Source organism: Bactrocera tryoni, chromosome 5 (assembly GCF_016617805.1).
Source record: "Bactrocera tryoni isolate S06 chromosome 5, CSIRO_BtryS06_freeze2, whole genome shotgun sequence".
Taxonomy (NCBI): Eukaryota; Metazoa; Arthropoda; class Insecta; order Diptera; family Tephritidae; genus Bactrocera; species Bactrocera tryoni.
Genome location: NC_052503.1, coordinates 23653410 through 23674782, shown reverse-complemented (window position 1 = coordinate 23674782; position 21373 = coordinate 23653410). Strand labels below are relative to the sequence as shown.

The 21373-nt window shown below is 39.3% G+C and overlaps 2 protein-coding genes across 6 annotated transcripts in view; both read right to left on the bottom strand.

The window, feature by feature from the left end:
• Window positions 1–1798: 1798 nt before the first annotated feature.
• On the bottom strand, window positions 1799–4320 carry LOC120777740 (peptidyl-prolyl cis-trans isomerase D-like). Its single transcript, XM_040109231.1, has 7 exons — window positions 4180–4320; window positions 3952–4129; window positions 3633–3877; window positions 3350–3541; window positions 3140–3268; window positions 2128–2406; window positions 1799–2044 (listed from the first exon to the last, which is right to left on the bottom strand). The coding sequence occupies exons 1-7, from the start codon at window positions 4249–4251 to the stop codon at window positions 1826–1828; spliced, it is 1314 nt and encodes a 437-aa protein (XP_039965165.1). The 5' UTR covers window positions 4252–4320; the 3' UTR covers window positions 1799–1825.
• A 2705-nt stretch (window positions 4321–7025) lies between these two features.
• The window catches only part of LOC120776624 (laminin subunit gamma-1), a 48634-nt gene continuing 34286 nt past the window's right edge, over window positions 7026–21373 (bottom strand). For all 5 annotated transcript variants that reach the window (XM_040107423.1, XM_040107425.1, XM_040107424.1 and 2 more), the window contains exons 2-16: window positions 17479–17786; window positions 13373–13506; window positions 13119–13246; window positions 12753–13057; window positions 12322–12631; window positions 11438–11849; window positions 9097–11373; window positions 8702–8909; window positions 8523–8626; window positions 8313–8446; window positions 8136–8251; window positions 7981–8067; window positions 7565–7735; window positions 7377–7506; window positions 7026–7307 (exon numbers count right to left, since the gene is read on the bottom strand). In XM_040107423.1, the coding sequence (XP_039963357.1) occupies window positions 7096–7307; window positions 7377–7506; window positions 7565–7735; window positions 7981–8067; window positions 8136–8251; window positions 8313–8446; window positions 8523–8626; window positions 8702–8909; window positions 9097–11373; window positions 11438–11849; window positions 12322–12631; window positions 12753–13057; window positions 13119–13246; window positions 13373–13506; window positions 17479–17643 (4893 nt within the window). In that variant the 5' untranslated portion in view covers window positions 17644–17786 and the 3' untranslated portion in view covers window positions 7026–7095. The remainder of the gene's footprint in view (window positions 7308–7376; window positions 7507–7564; window positions 7736–7980; window positions 8068–8135; window positions 8252–8312; window positions 8447–8522; window positions 8627–8701; window positions 8910–9096; window positions 11374–11437; window positions 11850–12321; window positions 12632–12752; window positions 13058–13118; window positions 13247–13372; window positions 13507–17478; window positions 17787–21373) is intronic.

The following is a 21373-nucleotide window of genomic DNA, read 5'->3' as shown; positions in this document are numbered from 1 at the left end:
ATTGTTGTTTGAATCTGTGGGCGTGGCATCAAAACACATGGCTACTGAATGAAGCTTTCTGAACAAAACTCGTTCGATTATTTCAAATCTTCTTATTAGAATTCTAATTTTAATTTTATTTAAAAAATGTTTCTTGATTTAATGTATTCCATATTTTAAACAGATAAAAAATCTTATTTTAAGATTACATTCGCAAAACTCTCTTAGTCCCAGCACCCTTATAAATTCAAAGATTGTGCCAGGTGTTAGAGAATCGACAGATTGTTACGTACTCTAGAAACAGAATTCCAGGATCTGCAGATGAGACTAAGCCTACTTCATACACAAAGTGTAAGTGACTGTTGAGCCTACAATGACTAGAGTATATTGTCCGAGATCTGAAATCATCTCTAGAGAGGTCAATTATTCTGGTCACAACGACTTGGTAACCGCTGCAGAGCGGGCAAACTCGTCAACCATTTCATTCCCACCTATACCTTTGTCCCGGCACATAGCCAAATGAGGTGGACTCGGTTACAGCTAGATAGGCTGTTCTACGCATTCGTTAACCAATTGCGATTTAATCGAGATTTTATTGCTGATGATGTGATCATTCCAATAGTTGCGCTGGTCTCTGCATACCTACTTATTGCAAAAACTTCTTCCTGAAGAACGTAGAAAGCTGCTTATGGGCATTGTGACCACGATGCGAGGACCGGCAATGCCCTTCTGTATTTTAATATTCGCTAATATAAATTTTGGATTTACTTTTTTCCATAGCCGGCCACCAGAAGGACTTCTCAAAACAGAAGTCTGGCTGTGAGAAGGTTTTTTCTATTTAAATTTTTCTTCTCAAATGCGAAAATCAAAAAATTTTGGCAAAACAAGAGCTGAATATACATAGATAGTTTAGTCTAAAAATTGATGTCAAAATGTTGATGTTTAGCAAAATGACAGCTTCATGTTTTGTGGAATAATTTACATTTTGGAGTATCTCCAAAAATGGAAATTATTACCAATGTTCTTATTCCTTCGATCCTTTCGACCTGACAAATATGTATAACTAAGAAGGTCCTGTGGAAATTTCAAGCCGATCGGCGAAATTTTCCTCACTAAATTATCAGTACCGAGTGGGAGCTCGTCACATTACGTCTAAAGATTCTGAGTAGGTTCATATCTCCGAAACAACATGCCGATTTAACTTCAACATCACTGTCTCCTCAGTGATTTTACCTAAAATTGTTGATTTTTAAAATAGTCCTTAACTAGATTTGAAGCAGTCATCCGACGGATGCCATCTAATTACATACACTAGCAATTATCTAACCAGATCTATGATTTTGAGCATGACTTAAATACCACAAGATCACCTGATTATAGAACTTGGTCGTATTCACTTTTAATCTATGGTGAAGTTCCATTCAATATTGAGCCAAAGGACACTTTTCACTTTTTAAAAATATCAAAGTATCGACATTTTTTGTCAAAAATGTGTTCGACGCTTGTTCATTACATGAGAGTTTTTTCATAGAGAATTACTTACGAAAATGTGAAGCTCTAAGGAGCTAGTTGAAAAATCTAAAAAACTGAGATAGCAACACTGAAAACTAATTCTGCAATACTCCTTTCTTACAAATTAAAATATATATAAAATGAGCTTGAGTATTTCTTTTTGGAAAATATTATATTTAACAGCAGATAAAATTTTACATTTCACTTTAGCTAAAATTAGTGCAAACTCTGCGACGATCCATAATGTGAAAACGAAACTTATAAACCAAAAATTTAAACATAATTTAACAAAGAAAAAACTCAAACATATTGCAAGACATCACATTTCGGACGTTTATTTAAATAATTTGCTATATTTCTTCGCTTCTTCAAGATTGTATGCTCTTTGTAATCTTTTCGTCCGATTTAGCTCGTTTTTAATGCGTTTATTCGCGGGCATCAGCTGACTGGCCATACCAAGATCCTCCAACGCGCCATCGTAATCCTTTAAACCCTCATTCGCATGCGCACGGCGATAGTATGCTTTACTGCAGTCCTTCTTCAGAAATATTGCCTAGGCGGAATGCGAGAAAGAAACTGAGTTTTAATATCTGCATTCCGTTTTATAGACCGCCGAAAATGTATGTATATACCAACCTCTGTGCATGCATCCCGCGCGAATACGGGATTTTTCAGTTTCAGTTCAACAGCTGCCATATTTATATAATTGAGTACCATAAACTCATCTAGTTGCTTGAAATCCTCCTCTTGTAATTTCAGTTGTGGATATTCTTCCCATTCGCCACGCGAACGTAGAAAATTGCAATAGCGATGGGCCTTTCGATACTTCCGACGCGCATCGTAAAACTTCTCCAGACGGTAAAAGTAATTACCAGCTAAGCGTATGCCAGTTAGTAACTTAACCATTTCGTCGATCTAACAGAAAACAATGAGAAATGAGAAAAATTGTTAACTTCGCTTGGACCGAAGCTATAGTGCCTTCACAGGGGCATTTCTTATAGCAGAAAAGGGCATATAAAGCTCTTTATGCTGATTTTGATCGATCATATTGAATGGAAGATTAGTTGAATAAAAAAGTGTTCCATAAAAGAACTTGATTTGAATGGATCGGTCTGTATGACAGCTTTTTGATATAGTGATCCGATCGGCACAATTTGTTCGGAGATTGAAATATGGCTTGGGGAAATAATCCACGCCGAATTTCGTGAAGATATATAAATAGTCACACAAAAAAGTTTTCCATACACGGACTTGATCTCGATCGATCAGTTTGCATGACAGCTATAAAGTCCGATATCGGTGGTTCCGACAAGTGCAAAGTTTCTTGGGAAGAAAATCGTGTGCGAAATTTCTGACCGAGAGTTCGATTATATACAGACAGACGGACGATTTGTGCCTGCAGAGTAGAAAAGCATTAAATTTTGAAGTAGTAATTAGTTTACGAAGCGTGTTGTGAAATAAAGTTAAAAGAAGGCAAGACTAATAACTGGTTCGGATCAGCTGGAAACGACATTTTCTTCATCACTTGTTTCGGGAGTGCATTTGACAGCAAACCAACTTGTGACGTCTGCAAGTCAGTCGAGTAATTCTTTTGTTTTATTTTTACCGCCATAATCTATAATGAAAGGACTACCCTTATAATACATACGCTATAAATTATATATTTTTTATCCCAATCTCTTGGATGTTGCGGCAAAAAATCCTCGGTTTCGTCATTATCCTCAATACCCCAATCCTCACCGGGCATTAATTGACCGGAATCCAGAATGCATATTTGCTAGAAGCCAAAAAAATAACAGAACAATATAAATAACTGATCTAAATAAAGAAGAAGGAGTTTCTAAATAAAAACATTTACCTCTTTCGGCGTATCATCGATATCGGCTACACGCTCCATATCATTATAGACGACGCTTAAGCCACGTAATACGTGACCGAAGGCCACGTTTAAGCCATCGAGATTATAACAGGGATTAGAGGTTATCACGAATTGCGAATTATTTGTGTTGGGTTTACCATAATGTGTCAGACTAAGGGTGCCTTCCTCGTGCTACAGCAGATATATACACACATATATATATATATATATATATATACGTATAGATATAATATATAGTTCACGTGATAAAACTACCGCTTACCTTGAGTGTAAAATTTTCAGTCTCAAAAATTGGGCCATAGATGCTTTCGCCACAAGTGCCATTATTACGGACCACATCGCCACCTTGACAACCGAAAGTTCGTATTATTTTATGCATTATTGTGCCTTTATAATGTAGCGGCATGCCGAGTTTACCGACACCCCTTTCACCAGTGCAGAGAGCGCGGAAATTTTCCGCTGCCAAGGGTACGATGTCCTTGCGCAACTCGAAAATCATGCGACCAGCTATTATTTAAGTATTGAAGCAACTTAAAGTGACTTGTGATTCTAGCATATGTGTGTATTGTGTGTGTATTTACCGTATTCTTGACCGACCGTGATGTCGAAGTACACTATGGGATTGGTTGCGAGATGCGGCTCCGGCAATTCAGTCATATCCGGAAATCGGGAAATACTCCGCCGATGACGATCATATTGGTGACGGCCGATAATATCTCTTTGAAAATCAACTTTTATGTTGGGATCAACCAGTTTCCGCTGCAAAAAAGAAGATTGGATTCAAGTACTCGGGCAGAAAGTGGACTTACATTTGCATCGATTTCCTCTTGTGTCAGTTTGGTTGTATTTGAGTCGGAATCATCGGAATCTGAGAATGACATGGTGTTTGTTTTGGTGGTTTTGATAATTTTAGAAGAAATATTTATATATTCCTGTGATTATTGTTGTTATTCGTAAGATGACGCGTTTTTATTACAAATTTTACATTGACTTAACTAAGAGGTTATGTGAACAAAAATTTAATTAACTGTAAGGACTACTTTTTTATAGTTATAACGGCATTCCAAAATATTCATGGCTGCCAGCTTTAGAAAAAATAAATTTAACACTTCCAGTCGAATTTGTGTACTTTACGAACTAAAACACACAGAATAAAATAAAAATATAATTACAAAATAAAATAAAACAAAAAATAATAAAAAAATATAAAAAACTAAAAAAAAAATTAAAAAAAAATTTAAAAAAATGAAAAGATTTAAAAATACTTGTTATTTTAATTGGAGATACGAGTACCAATTACAGTCAGGTCCCTCTCCACCTGATCTTTACAACGAAGTTGAGCTATAAAATAAGCTTTCTCCATACCGTCCATACCGTACCGCATCAAATACTTTCAAAGCTGGAGTGTTCTAATTCCTCGGGACAACATGACTTAGCCAGCGTAGCCGCTGTCTGATTCGTTGAACTAGCTCAATATTGCTCATCGTTCCATCGACTGCGGATCCCATATAGCAGAACGGAAATGATGAGGGACTTGTAGTCTTTGTTTGTCCAGATTTTAGTTTTCGACTTTAGTCTTTCACAAAGTGTGGTCGATAGGGTCTAATAATTGATATTGAGTAGGCATATCACACGGCAATCACACTCAATTGGAGCAGATATTCGGACCTCACATTTTGTGAATTAGGCTGAAAACACTTAGGTTAATCGAATTTCTTCTTAGTCAAGCAGTGAATGCATATGTTTCATCGTGATCGTTCCCTCTTTTTAGCGAAGTGGAAGTCTTCCTCTTCCTCTACTTCCACCAGATGTTTCTTTAGCAAAAAGTGGTGTGTTTGAGTAGTACCAGCTCCTTTTAGAGGGCCGGGAAGATATCGCTGATGAAGACCGAGCTTGGATACCTGCGACTTCGACAAACACCGACAATGTGACTCGTGTGCGCAAAGTTCTGAACTCAAAATCTGTGGTTCATGACATTGTGACGGAGCACATGCGCAAGGTGTGCGCGAATATAGTCCCAGAAGTGATCACTGACGATTAGAAATTGTGGCGAGTGGAAGTGTGGCAAGAAAACTTGAATATGTGTGAAAGTGACCCCCAATTTTCGAATAAAGTTATCACAGGTGATGAGTCATGGATCTTTGAATATGATCCCGATACAAAGAGGCAAGCATTTTAAGACGACTGTGGGGATCCAATCAGCATGCACCTCGGCTCTCAATGCTTGGAAATCACGCTGGCAGCGTTGCATCGATGCAGATCGAGAGAAAGAATTGTAACGATTGGTTCAATAATTTTTTTTAAATTGACTCAGTCCTATTACTTTCCGGACAAACCCTGTAACATCTTTTTTACTACGGGAAGTGTTGATTTTCTTCTTGCAGCGGCTGAGGTACATCAGCCAACTACAAGAACTTTACGAAGGTGTTGCCCAAGTGAAACAACGAGCCGTGAAGGAAGGCTACAAAGCTTCGAAGACAGTGAATTGGAAACGTTGCTCCATAAGGGTCCGTGCCAGATGCAAGAATAGCTAGCTTCAGTATTGGGAGTCACCTGCCAAGCCATTTAAAAGTGCTACATGCGCTGGAAATGTTTCAGAAACAAGTGTTCCTTATGATTGGAAACCAAGGAACGTTGAGCGTCGCCTATGAGTCAAGGCAAAAAAAAGAAAGACCCAACTCCACCAGCTATATTCCCTAGATATTGCAGCGTCCAATTATTATTTGTTCCGTTCCGTTCGATGTCACTTGGAATGATATTCGTGCTTTGCCAGAAGGATGGGAAAAAGTTGTGACTAGTGATGGACAATACTTCGAATTACTCATTTGTAAGCTTTGGTATGATTACGGAGATTCTGTCTGCTGAAGTGTCATTTTAAAAATTATGGCCGTTCTGATTCTTTTGAAGGGTATCACATAAGAAGTTTACAAAAAAGGTTTCACTTGAGCTTTGGAATATAACATGTAAGAGGTATTCTTACTCTGTTCCGAACTGTCAAGGAGCTCTTTGAGTTTTTGCATCAAAAATATACTCAGTGATCCCATATTGATGATTTGGTGCGTTGTTTGCAATAAATAATTTTAGTTTTGGTAACAGCAAGGAATCGAGTTGTGGCTCTTTCGGCCTTGACAGTTCCCATCAACTAAACATATCGCATAAACCCACTAAAGCCTCTTGAAACAGTAATAAAATACATTTGAAAATTGTATTATAATTATTATTTATTTATGTAAAAAATATTACATGTTCGTGTTGTTGTTTTAACTGACAATTGTTAATACAGAGTTTTAGGGTTTTAGTAAATAATATTGCATTTAATAATTGATTGTTATAAGGAATGAAAACATGCAAAAATATATTTGTTGGCTTAGTTTCCTTAGTAATTTTCTTGTTTGAGCTTGGTTCACTACGCAGATAACAACTTACAGAGAGAAAGAGAGTGCACATACATAAAAAAATTGGATTTTAAAAATATACTTTAAAGCTTAAAACTTAATTACTTTTTCACTAAAATATTTTCATACTAGAAACTATAAGGTATTTTTTGGATTTTCGTCGACGTTTTATTGCGCACAGCTCGCTGGCTGCGAAGGCGCCCACTTTTGGAAGAGCGTCAACTCCGTACGGTTATGAGTGTTTGTTTGTTTTGTTTTTGGGCTTGATTCTATGGTCAGTTGGGAGTTTTGTTTATGTGCTTGGGCAGTGTTTGTCGATGCTTGCATCGTTTATGGCTCGAGGCGACTACGTGAGTAGCAATCGTTGGGCAGGGCTTGAGCTATTGCACGTATATTCGCTACTTGCTCCTCCAAATCGTACAAATCTTTTTCGTATTTGTCGATCCATTTCTTCTGTGCATTGCGCAGATCGCGGAATTTCTCAATGCGGCCGGTTAAGTTGACGCGGTTCAACTCCAATTCCACCGAGTCTAGGCGATTTTCTATGCGGGTAGGAGCGAAAAGAATCAAGTATTAATATAAAGTTGTTTATTTAAGTGCTTGTTACTAACCGAGTTTATCCAAATCATCGACATTAATGTCCTTGAGATTCTCCAATTCCTCTTTAATGTCATCCAGTTCTTGTATGGACTTGTCAATTTGGGTTTGTGCCTCTTGTGCGCCGGCCTTGGCTTGACCAACCTGAAAGTATTGTTTTTGTATTATTTTTCGCTAAATGTTTTCTCAGCTTCACACTTACATTACGCTTGGCATCATCCACCAGATTGTCGTCTTTGTTGGCCGCTTTATCCAACTTGACGATGCTGCTCTCGGTGATCTGTACGCGGTGATTGAGTTGATCGGCTTCGTCGCGCAGTTTGCGTGCGTTTACTTTGGTATCGTTAGCTTTCTTACGGATTATTTCGGCGTCCTAAAGGAAAGGAGGGAATATATATACCATTTAGGTTGTGGTGAAATACAAATAATATGGGCAGCAATGTTCTTTATAATTTGGAAATATCAAAAAATGTTTGAAAAATGCCTAGACGGACACGACTAGTCCTTAAGAGAATTGAGTATATGTTTTGATAATTTGTAAGGAATTTTGCAAATTTTTTTATTTTACCTATTTCCATGCCCATTACTGTAAACCTATAAAAACATAAGCGTACGTACCTTCGATGCTTGTTCAGCATATTTCTCTTGGGCACTTTGTGCATTGGTTTTGGCCTCCAGCGCATTTTTATTGGCACCCATGAGAGCCTGGAGAAAGAGTTACAAAAATTATTAGACCAAAAATGTAGAACTAACAGTGGCTAAAATTGTGTTACCTCGCCCGCTTGTCGTATTAACTGTTCGGCATTTTCGATTTCCAGCTCGATGCTTGGCACTGTCTTCAGCGCTAGATCGGCTTTTTCGGAAGATTTCTGCACATCAGCTTGGAAACCTGGAGACCAGCAAAGAGCTTAGAAAATGTTTTGCCTAGTAAGTAACCAAATGGCATTTACCTGCTAGTGTATGATATGTGTTATTGGCTTCCTTTAGTGTGTTGTCGCCCTGTTCCACAGCTTTTGTGGCTTTGTCGAAGGCATCCTGAGCGGTCTTCAACAATCTTATATCGTCTTCTTTTTGTTCGTTCGCTCTAGAAATATTTAATTGAGGAGAAGAGTATAAAATAATATTTTTCTAGAATTAAAAACTTTGTAATTTGTACTAACCTGAGTATTAGTACGTCAGCCAGTTGATATTCGTCGTCGAAATCGGCAAATATTTTACCGTTGCTATTGGAAATGTCATTAACTCGTTCCAGTAGACGATCGGCCTAAGAAGAATTACATGACAACGGCATTTATATTTCAGTAATCTATAATGAAAGCGTGAAAATTAGTTGGTCTACCTCTTCATTGGCCTCCAAGGCTTCTTTTTTCAACTGCTTGATGTCGATTTCTGGTGCCGTTAGACCATTGACATCCGTTAGCAATGTCAAAGCGGCGTCATAGACTTCGTTTGCCTTACGCAGCGCTTCCTTGGTTGTCTGCGCCACATTGTTGAGCGATTGTTTAACGGTGTTCAACTCCAAACGCACCTCCGAACGTAGTTCATCGCTATAAAATGGAATTTATTTATATTTATAGGTAAGGTCTGAAGCTTAAAAAACTAATTTGAAAGCAGTAATGAAAGCAACGAGTTAGGTGGTGGTGATCCCCAAAAGTTTTACTGAAGGAAATTCCATTCTATCGACTTTCTATTCTCTTAACCCAACTACAGCTTCGGTTAAGAACTTCTACTCACCTAACTTTCTGTTGCAAGTTGATGGCGCTCTTAGCCAACTCATAGGCCTTCTCCACCGCTTCATTGGCATCCTTGGCATTTTTCAAGTCGACCTGAGCTTCCGCCTCCAAGCGATCAGCTAAAGCACGTGCCTCACGCGATATCTCTGAGATTTGATCTGATTGCACGCCGAATTCTACCGACTTATTCTTGGCTTTAGCCAGCGCCTGTGCGCCATCATCGTTTAGCAGATTTAGCGCTGTTTGTAGTTCGCTCTTTGCCGCCTCGATGATATCATGGGCATTCGTATAGTTTTGTCTGGCCTTTTCGATTTCATCATTTGCCTTGTCTTGCAGCTCATCGCCAGACACCAAATGTGTACGTATATTATTGAGACGTTTGTGTAGATCATCTAAAACTTCAGCATAGGTTTGACCACTTTCACCGGCACCGTACTTCGCATCCGTCAAGAGAATATCCACTTTTTCTTGCACAGTCTTCAATTTGGCTTCGAATTCGTCATCGTTGGTGACAGGAGTGCGCGCAATCTCATCCAGCGTCGCACTGAGGTTACGCAATTTAGCGCGATGTTCATTGGCTGCATCCTGCACGAGATTATAGCAGTCCGGACAATCAATACAACCCAAATGACGATCGTATTTGTTCTCCTTACAACGGTCACAGCGACGTCCTTCAACGTTGTCGTTACATGGGCATTGACCGTATTGATCACACTGGAAACCCTTAGAACCGCTTTCATCGCACTCACACGCTTTGCAACCCTCTTGTGAGAAACCATAATGATACACTTCACACTGATCGCAATGCTGACCCACAACACCGGGCTTGCAGAAGCATTGACCGGTGAATTTATCGCAAGTGGAATTGTAGCTACCAATAGGGTCGCACATACAATTCTCACAGCCATTGCCAGACATAATATTGAAGTAACCTGGTTGACATTCGCTGCAATCGCGTCCAATAATATTGGGTTTACAATGGCATTGACCCGTTACTTGATCACACTGTGTAATGCCGTCTTGATTTTGCTCTGTGCCTGGCGGGTAGCAAGTGCAACGGTCGCACTGACCATGCGGCAAGGCCAAAGGATCACCGAAATGTCCCGGCAGACATTCATCACAGTGCTGGCCGGCAGTATTGTGTATACACTTGAGACATTCGCCAGTGGTGCGGTTGCAATTGCCGACGGCATTTGGATCCACATTGCCGTTGCAATCGCAGGCTTTACAAGTCTGTACGGCGCCATAGAGACCAGTTGGATCGCCGAAGAAACCATCCGAACACATTTCACAACGCGCGCCATAATAACCAATTGGGCACTCAGTACAGATAACGGTATCACCATTGATTTGCATGCAGGCGCCGTCATTGGGACAGGGGCAACGTTTGCAGTCGTATGGTGTGCCGCCCAAAGCATTGCCATAATAACCCCTTGCGCACTGATCACAATTATCGCCAGCTGTATTATGCTGACAAATACAACGACCGGTCTCCGAATCGCAAATCTCGGCATGACCATTACAGTCACAAGGTATGCATGGCATAAACGGACCACCACGTGCTGGACTATGGCGATAGCCGGGAGCGCAAGACTCGCAAAACTGTCCCAAATAGCCCTCGGGGCAAGTACATTGTTCAATCCAAGTGGCAGGCTGTCCAGCAGCGCCACGATGCGCCGTCTGCAATTCCACATCATCTAAAATAGCTTCACCTTGCACGGAGTACGTAGCACGTATCTTAATCGCTGTCAGATTGGAGAGTATTGAGAGAAAGCCACGTGATGACTGGCTGGGTTGCCACTGATAGTCGCGATGCTCGTGTAGACGGAAAGAGTACTCCTTCACGCTTTGATCGGGCATGCCGTTGCCTTGACCGAATATCGGCAGCGAAATCTTGGTGCCTGCACCCTCCAGTATGATATCACTGGCGCTGGTGCTTGGCGCAACTTGACCCACAAGCTGTAATTTGAATTTCAAGTCACGATTGTAGGAGGCGCGTTGATCGCCAAGGAAACGCTCTGGCGCGAGGAAGTAGATATATTCATTGCCCTGTGCGGTGGTGCCAATACTGCGACTATACTGATTGTATTTGATGTCCACATCGCGATTGTAGAGATCAATGGCGGTCCAACGTTCCTTGTGCTTGTTGAAGTTCGATGTCACCGATACAACGGAGTAGCCCGGCGCCGTTTGGCATTCAGAGGTGTGGCCGTAACAGAAGCAAGGTGTGCAACCGAAACGATTGGTCTGATCCAAGTTGAAGAAGCCCGGTTTACATCTGAAATACAATACACATGTATATTTGCAGCGTAACTAATGTATATTACAAGGTTATAACTTACTCATTGCAACGCTTTCCCTCCACGTTCTCCTTGCAGTGGCAAATACCAGAGTTCGGATTACACGACGGTACATTGTCCGCCGAGCCGCGTGGATCACAGCCACAATGCTGACAGCCATGTTGTCCAAACTGATAGTAGTTGTTGTCGCAGCGATCGCACTTCTCGCCGGTCACACCGGGCTTGCACTGACACTTGCCGTGACTGTTGCACTGTAACGAGCGTGAACCCACCGGATCGCAGTTACAGTTGATACAGTAGCCATCTTCGCGCATATAAAAGTTCTCTTTGCAACGTTCGCAGTTGGGGCCATCGCGGTTCTCGCGACAGTCCAAACAGTGGCCACCGTGTCCGGTTAAATTGAAGAGATGTGCATCGAAGAAGCATTTGTCCGCGAAACCGTTGCAATTGCAAGCTGAAAGTTGTGTAATGGAGAAAATTATTAGACTTGCATTGCCTGGCTGCCTTCATTAAAGTCAGTGTCGCTCATTTACAGTTAACAAAATACCAATTGGTTGTATGAAAATTGAATCTATTTGTTTCAAGCGAATAGTCCCAGTGATGATGTGTCTTTGGATGTACCCAAAATGCAAATACCGTTAGGCACTTTAATAATAACGCGATAGAAAATAAATAACTGTGCATTTTTGAACTTTTCACTTGGCTAGCTGCTGCATTACTGTGCCCAACTTGCGCTCATTATTTGCCACAAGCCAACATTGTCGCATAACGGCGCTTAGGCTGCTATCTGATCTACTCAATCGAAAACCACTACTTTTTATGGCAACACTGTGTAATCCTGTTTCTCAAGCATCACTCAAATAGGCAGCAATAAAGCGTGATAACTAAAGCTTCGTCACCTGTCGTGCTTAGCCGTCTTAGCTTACCTTTACATTCGTTGACTTCCGTGGATGTTGCCCTTTTCCATTTGATGTCATTATACAGTGGCAGACACTTTTCACAATCCGGTCCGTCGGTGTTGTGACGACATTCGCAGACTAAAGTGCGTTCACCATGCATGCCGGTGCTGGCCACGCACTTGCTCGCGTGACCGTTACATTTGCAACGTGCGCCCACCGCAATATCGGAGATGGCATAGAAATATGATTTGAGTACTTGTGGATCGTAGAAGAGCTCATCACCGAAGGTATTGAGACGATCCAAGGTGATGCGTATGTCGGTAGCGGTGACCCATTCCTGCGTTGTGAGAAAGAACACGATAGAGAGAGAGTGAGTGAGCGAGATAGAAAGTATTAAGTTAAGGTGAAAGAAAGAAGTTTAATTTTGCATTAGCTGCCGGCCGGCTCGCATTACTCACCTGCAATTCGCTGCTGCGCTCGAAAATGATACCACTCGGACGGCCTTCCAGTGTGGAGAAAGCGATTTCACCGTCACGCAACGGCGAAATGTCACTGTATTCGCTGGTGCAGAGCGCATGGGCTTCGACTTCACCCTTTAGAATGGCACGCGAGTCGGTCATCGAATATGTGTCGCGACAATCAGCCGAATAATATTGATAGGGTATCCATTCACTGCTCTCCGAGGTGCGCTTATAAATAGTGAACGACTCGGGTCGCGGCGAACGGAAGAGTATACGCACATAGGTGATATCATATGATTTGCCTGCAAACAAAGCGAGGAGATTTACAAGTTGGAACAAGTGCTTATAGAAGCATTCACTAACCCAAATGTAGCGTTAAGTTGACATGGTTCGGATGTTGTATGCCCTCATACATTGTTTCGGACTGCCACCATGTGGGGTTCTGTGGATCGTGCAGATCAGTTAGAAACGCTGGGTGGTGATCTTCATATCTAAAAAATCAAAATTGTTTGTAGTTGCAAACGGGTTACGGCTCTTTGATTTATAGATCTTTGTTGACAGATTTAGTTGTCTTTGTCTCTTTGATTTAGATAGCGCTGATGGATTACTTGACTTACCTGCAGATTTCACAGTTTTTATGATAAGGATTCATAGTTTGTATACAAAAGTGATTGTCGCCGTTCTCTCCGCAAGTGTTTGTTGCCTCGATTTGTAGCTGGTAGGCGGCGTTTATAAATTCCGGCATACATCTCTATGAAAGGGAAGGAAAGGAAAGAATGTATTCATGAATACTCTCTTTATTAAATGTAATTGTTAGATGAAGAATATTGAGAATTATAAAAAATTGGTGTAATACAGGAAATCTAAGTCTAACTTTTTATAAAGCGACACTCATTAAGCTCAAACTAATTGGTATTAGACTCGCCAAATACGACGGGAAATGAAACTAATCGTATCGTAAATACTTTTTTAAATGTGTTAAAATCTTTCTTTAGAGACAATCATAGATAATTTTGTTTCCGGCTTGCCATTAGTGAAGTTCCCAGGTCCCAAAAGAGAGATCATTACTTCCAAATATTAAAAAAAAACCTATTGAATTGCATGTTTACCTTTGAACCTTGTAATGATCCAATAAAGGGAGTGAAATTCCTCCACTGAAAATGTGTCAAGGTAGCTAAATTTCATTCTGAAGATTCAAATTAGTCCTTTTATAAGTAAGAAGTATTCTAGAAACCAAGAAAAGAGCGAAGCGACAGGGATTCCTACCGACTATAACTGACTATACTGACAAAACTTGCTTGTGGCAGTATGGGAATATGCCTGCTTGGTATCCCGGCTTGTACTTGGTTATGTGATAATCTCTCCGAACCATTAGAACCGAATCATGTTTTAGACATGGTGACATCGTGTCAGGGATTTCTGCGATTGCATGTCAGAGGAAGCAGTTAAAGTAGGAGTCATCTCAACGACTAAAGGAACAAACTATTAGGAATTGAGACGCTGTCTTTTTCTGAAATCCATATTACTGGACTAAACAAACACGCTATTCCCTTCTTTCGTGTTTCTTATCTAGACTGAAAGGAAAGGATTCTTGCTGCAGAGCTGAATAGATAAAGTAAAATCTTTTATAAGAGTGAACAGCTTCTGGCATACGCCGATGATATTGATATCATTGGTTTCAATAACCGCACCGTAAGTTCGGATTTCTCTAGAATGCATAAAGAACGAGGGAAACACGAAATATCTCTTGTCATCAAGCAAACAATCGTCGCACTCGAGACTTGGCTCCCACGTCACTATTGACAGTCATAACTTCGAAGTCGTAGATAACTTCGTCTATCTTGGAACCAGCACTATCACAAACAACAACGTCAGCCTCGAAATCCAACGCAGAATAACTCTTGCCAACAGGTGTTACTTCGGACTGAGTAGGCAATTGAGAAATAAAGTCCTCTCTTGACAAACAAAGACCAAACTCCAAAAGTCTATGAGACGGCTTTATGAGTTTTGGAGAGAAAGGTTCTGCGGAAGATGTATGGTTATTTGCGCATTGGAAACGCCAAATACCACAGGCGATGGAACGATGAGCTGTACGAGATATACGACGGAATTGACATAGTTCAGCGTATTAAGAGACGGTGGCTACGCTGGCTAGGTCTTGTCGGTTATTTGATAATGAAAGAGCACTGATGTCATGTTAAAGGCATTGTTCACAATCTCTTCTCTCTGGGGACTGCGTAGAGACCTGAAATGAGGTGTAGAAATGCGAAGCAAGCGGCTTGCATTGGAATTATACGGTAAAGAAGTATCTGCCTTCACCTTACGTACTCTCATACTCGAGTCAATTTGTCTATGCATTTGATCAACTGTTTAGCTATTTAAGGAAGAACCAAATAATATAGAGTTTTAACAATAAAATCCTCTTCACAGTAAAAGAAAATTTTTAATTGAGTTTCTAAGCTTCTCCAACTGTTATCGAGAAGTACAGAATCGAAATTTTTAAGGAGTAAATCAGCCAAGAAATAAGGACGAGTTGTGACTGGAATAAGCTTTAAAGAGGAATATCTTTGTTAGTACGAGTAATAAGGTATAAATATGGAAGATTACTTTTTTTCTGTCGGTTCCTAGTATCACACTACGAGTATTTTGTTAGTTTCTATACAATATCTTTATGAAATAAAGAATTTTTAGGAAACTATTAGCATTTACGATTGAGAAGCAGTAACAAATAGCAAAATATAGATAAAAAGAGCAATCCTCACAGATTTATAGCCTGACAGCGCTTCTCCGTGAGTTCGAATAGACAATTTAATTAATATTAATGTCAGCCACACGCGACAGTAGCCGAATGAGAGCTTTTGCTGTTCATATTCGGCATCACCCCCACGCATTATCAGAGGCAGTCCGCTGACAACTTGACATTTAAATTATGATATGATGAAAATATTTTGGTCGCACTTCACTATTAGTGAACAAAGTAGTCAATTGCATTCAATTAGTTTGTTTGAGACGAAATAATTCGAATTAATTTACACATAACATTTTTGTCAACAATAAAATCATAAACTCTTGTCTGAGTTGTTGGAGTGTAGTATATACATATGTATGTATATAAATATTATTTGGAGTTCATACGAGAACTTGTACCGTTTGTGGGGATAGATAAATGTATATGTATACAGCGAAAAGGAAATTGAGTGGACCGAAGGGTAGCGTAGAGTTCACATGAGGCCATGGAATGAATGGGGGGCAATATTGCTGCGGAACGAATATACATATTTTGTGTATAGATTTTTGGTCTTCAGATTTAATCGTTGGGAACAACTGAGGATCCAAATTAAATCCGAATCCTTCTAGAACAATATGAGTAAGTAAATTCATATATTTTTGCCGGATTCGCGAGATGTCTACAAGAAATAAATATAAGTCATTAAAAGGATGCGTTCCAGAGTTTTCTGTGTGGTCCAAATGGCGATCTTCTTGAATTACAAAGGTCTGACCTCATTATATATATTTTTTTTAATTTTTGAAAGTGCCATTGAAAATAAATATAACCTCAAATCCCAACATCAGCTATGTGCTTCATATTGCGATCTTCTTCCACATTAAAGGGTATAGTAGGGTTAAATTATAGGTTAGGTTAGGTTGGTATGGTAGACCAATGAGCCACACATAGACCAGTTTTGGTCGCTAGCGATAACAGATGGAGCTCAGTTGCGAAGTCCATGAGGAGAGTCAACCTCTAGAATGCCTGCGCTTGACGTGAATTTCAACAGACTGCGGCTTCACTATCGATACCTCTTCCAGTGTCTCATACCGTGAGACAATGCGGGAAAAGCGCTCCATTGTGATCCCTGTGTTTTGCTCTTGCCACTTTTCACATTTACTGCAGTCTTCTCGATGTAACAGCCGCATTCTGCAGGCGTGTGATGCCACCAGACAGTGACCAGTTAGGTCTTTGATATTGCGAAAGTCGCAGAGCTCGCCTCTAAGCACCTGCAGGCAATTCCAGAGTCGACATCTACGTAGGCAAGCAGGTAGCAATCACGGCAGTAATCTCATGTCGCATATCGGCCGAAAGTATCTTCGGGTTAAATTATAATGTTTGACTCAATTCTTTCAATTCATTGAGAATAAAGATAACCTCTAAATGTTTATGTTAAAGCTGCATCAATATCTGCTTTGTGGTTCATATCACATCCTCAAAGAATCTCTTCTATGAATATGTAGAACGCTCAGTGTTGATTAAAATACATAGTTTTTTTTTACCGTTTTGTAGTATCTGGTGTCAAAGAATATATCCAAATATGATAGCTTTCAGAAAATATGGACTAATCGCGTCCAGTCCTATCCGTACAAATTTGGAAAACATTTATATAGGAGACTTTACGTGGTTCCGCTGTGCGAAATTGAGTTCGGATTACCATATACTATATACATACACAGATGCGATATGAATACATTTTCTAACTCGACAATGTTAAGTCTCTACAGTCTTATAATGACTATATACCTACAGAGTTGTATTTTGGAACACGGAAAGTTCTTTCTTCAGTAATTTGGGACAAAAGTACCGAAAAGTACTATTTATGGAATATTTTACGGTTCCAACCAATTTTCTTTTAAGAAGCCTAACTCGGACTTAGTCTTTAGTCTTTTGTCCTCTTTAGTTTTTAATTTATAATGGTAATGATCATTATCTTTTAATAAAGTCTTGACTTACCTGCGGTCGTCCGTATTGATCATAGCATTCCAAGGCAGGCATAAACGTATTGCCATGCCCCACGGCAGTTGTTGTTGGCGCATGTTGCATGAATAGACACAGCAGCAAAGTGCCACATAGCAGTTGTCTTCGCAGTGCGAAGAAACTCCATTTATTTAGTCTCATCTTTGACAATTGCACTTTGGCGCAATTCTGGGATTTTAATTTCGTTTTATTTATGTTTTTGCTTTAATTATCACACTCTTTCTTTTCAACAGTTATTCTTTTGCTAACGCATTTCAACACATTATGGCAAAGTCTTTTATTTTCTGCAAAGAATTTGGTGAGAAAATATTCATAATTAATTATTGACCAAGCGATTTGCGAGGGAAGGTGCGAGGTCGCAGGTTTTGGTTTAAAATATTTGTCTTAGATTATTGTTCAATAGCTGTATGTGTGCTTATACATAAGTATGCTTATGTGTGGGTATGTATGCTGCTATTCACATCTGTTCAACACATTTAAGAACAGTGACTAATATGAATTTCCATTTAGTTAGAGAAAATTCTGAAAATCGCTGGAAAATATTTTTTTGTTGCGAAAATATGTATGTACATATGTATAAGTATGTAATATGTCTCGATAATTTATGTCTAAAAATTAGAAGTGTGGTTTTTCTTCCATTAGTCAAACTTATATTTATTTTCTCAACCAATCTAAGAACTTCATAATTTATCACTTTTTAGTTTCACAGATACCATATTATCAATTAGTATATCGACATCGAAGAGATATATACTAAGTGGTTCTAAGTTCATTAGTACAAAGAATAAGGCAATTACCACCTTAAGGTGTTATATTCACAAGCATGTCGAAGTTACCAATCCGTTTTAAAAAATTTTGAATTTTGGAAAACTTCCGAAAAAAGGTGACTGGCGTCGAGGAAAATTTTTCAGCTTAAAACTATATCATATCAAAAACAAAAAAATCTATGGATGAGCACAGATAATGAATGCAAGTACAGTAAAAATTTTGATTTCCTAAAAAAGTCGATTTTTTAAAATTATTAAAATTAGAATTTAGAGTGGCCTTCAAAGTAATCCCCACCAGAACACTTATTGCCAACGATTTTTCCAGTACTCGAAACACATTTCATAAGCACTTCATCCCAAGAAGTTCAGCTCATTTAGCGATATTTTTTCTCTTCGATCGACTGAAAACGGATTCCATTCCTATGATTGTTGATTCGCGAGAGATGTCGAGCTCTCTTGCCATCACTCTAACACCTGCCTGACGATTTTGGAGTACCAAATCCTTCACTTTTTTATTATTTTTATCAGTTGAAGGGGTCGAATGTAGTCCCAGAGCGAGGCATGTTCTCAACGATCTCTCGACAACAATGAAACCTTTATATTGATGTTATCAAACTTTTTTGTTACATGAAATATAATCCAGGAAGCTTTTTAATATCAGCGGTAGCTATCGAAAAAGCATAGTTCAAGTAGTTGGAATCGTGTAAAATCTAGTTCACTTTTAGCTACTTCGGAGTCGGGAAAGATTACTCGGAGATAATTAATCAAGGTGACCGCATTATGTATGACTTCTTGAATTAAATGTTGAGAAAAATGGTACGATATAATGTAAGTAATGACATTTCACGAGTTCATAAAGCTACTGTAGACTTCTGATATTGATATGATATACAGCGGAAAGCTGTTGGCTGTGTTCTCATAAGTTTGGATTTATAAGCAAAGCGAATAGATCGCGTACGAAAGGAAGAAAAAAGGAAATACATATATCGCAGCAGAAAGAAGACCCAAAAGAAGAAATAGAATACACAAATTTAATGTAGGCGGGTTATATGGTTATATGGTTATATGTACATATATAAAATATAAGATTCCATAAAATGTACTATAAAACTCCACTCTAAATATTCGTGTAAGTAGGGACTATCATTTCAAGCCAATCGCTCAAATAACTTTGTATAAGTATATACCTTTATAATGGTATATTATTACTACTAAATATTTATGGGAATACAAGTCAGAAGTAAAGTTTGCAAAGCTACACTCTCCTTTCATTTTCACATAGTAATTTTTTTTTCAAACACGTGTCTAGAGTCTAGACAATTAGTGTATCAATTTGTTTATCCAATTTTATACTTGAGCAGCGCACACATATTCATTTCGGACTTCATTCCACAGGAATAAATATAATAAATCGTACAAACAAAGACCAAACCGCAAAAGCAAGAATTAAAAAGTGAAAATACAAAAAACAAAAATAAAGAAATTAAGTAAACAAAATTTTGCTAACATTAAGAGGCACCCGCAAGACCAGATGGGCCGTGACTCGCACTCTGAGGTAAATTATTCTTATTCATATGGACTTATATACAGCTATGGTTGGTATGAATGTTTGTAATTTAAGAATTTATAAGTAGAAATACATATTTGCATGCGGATTTTACGAGCGGCGCTTGAGAAGTCAATGCCCTGTTAAATAACTCAAAGAAATCTCGAGATATCCTCTGGCTATTTTATTAGAAAATAACAAAGAAATGGAAAACGTTCCAAATGCCCTAAGTCAATTCCCAATATAAAAAAGTAAGTCCCCTCTCGACGAACACAGACCAAACTCTACAAGTTACTCATCATTCCCGTCCTGCTATACGATGGGCAGGCGTAGGCAATGACATCATCTGATGAGGAGGTTTTCGAGAGAAAGGTTTTGCGGAAAACTTGTGGTCCTTTACGATGACTTTGAATGATGAGACGTACGAAATATACGGCGACATTGACATAGTTCAGCGAATTAAGAGACAGCGACTACGCTGGCTAGGTCATGTTGTCCGAATAGAAGTGAACACACCAGCATTGGAGGTATTCGATTCAGTACCTGCCGATGGAAGTAGAGGAAGAGGGATCTTTCTATTTTCGCTGCGTTGGAGAGATCAGGCAAAGAAGGACTTGTCTACACTAGGAAGACTTACTAGACTAAAAACTTACGCCTGAACAACGCTTATAAATTGTTCAACTTTATTACGAAAATTCACGTTCCGTAAAGAATCGACCTACTGAGCGTACTATTCGCAACATCATCAGCCATCTTCAGACCCAACATTCATAATTGAATAATATTCGACCGAATAGACCATGTCCAGCATGCAGTGAAGAAAACATAACAGGAGGAGAGTCGACTCGGCGCCGTTCGCAGCAACTTAGATTGACGTGTGGAATGACTTGGCACATCTTAAGTTGAGATCTTAAATTGAAAGCGTAAAAAATACAGCTTGTGCAAGAACTGGAGCTGCTCGACCTTACCAAGCGACATCTCTTCGTTTTATGAGCTCTTTAAAGGTGACAAGAAGTCCGATTTCGAGGCATATTTTATTCAGCATTGAGGCTCATTTCTGGCTTAATGGGTGTGTAAGAAAACAAAATTGCCGCATTTGGGACAAAGAGCAACCTGAAGAGATGCAAGAGCTGTCATTTCATCCAGAAAAAAACGGTTTGGTGTGCTTTGTTGACCGGTAGAATCATCGGTCAATATTTCTTCAAAAATGATGCGGTAAGAACGTAATTGTCAATGGCGACTATGATAACCGACTATTTGATGCCGGGAATCGAAGTTTGTGATCTCGACGACATTTGGTTCCAAAAAGACGTCGCCATTTCCCACACATCACGTCAATCAATAAATTTATTCAGAGAACACTGTGGTGAGAAGATCATTTTACGTTTTGGGCAAAGAGCGTGTGATATCACACCGTTAGAGTTTTCTTGTGGGGATTTATAAAGTGTAAAGTTTATGCGGACAATCCTGCCTCGATTCAGGTCCTGGAGAAAAACATTACGCGTGTCATTCGTCGCTTTACAGTCGATATGCTCGAAGAGTCATCGAAAATTAGACT

Excerpts from the sequence above, each read along its gene's own strand:
- LOC120777740 (XM_040109231.1), bottom strand. The coding sequence starts at position 4,251 with ATGTCATTCTCAGATTCCGATGATTCCGACTCAAATACAACCAAACTG. Across the intron at positions 3,878-3,951 it reads CACGGTCGGTCAAGAATACG|CTGGTCGCATGATTTTCGAG; the intron begins GTAAATACACAC and ends CTTAAATAATAG. Across the intron at positions 2,045-2,127 it reads CGCGGGATGCATGCACAGAG|GCAATATTTCTGAAGAAGGA; the intron begins GTTGGTATATAC and ends CATTCCGCCTAG.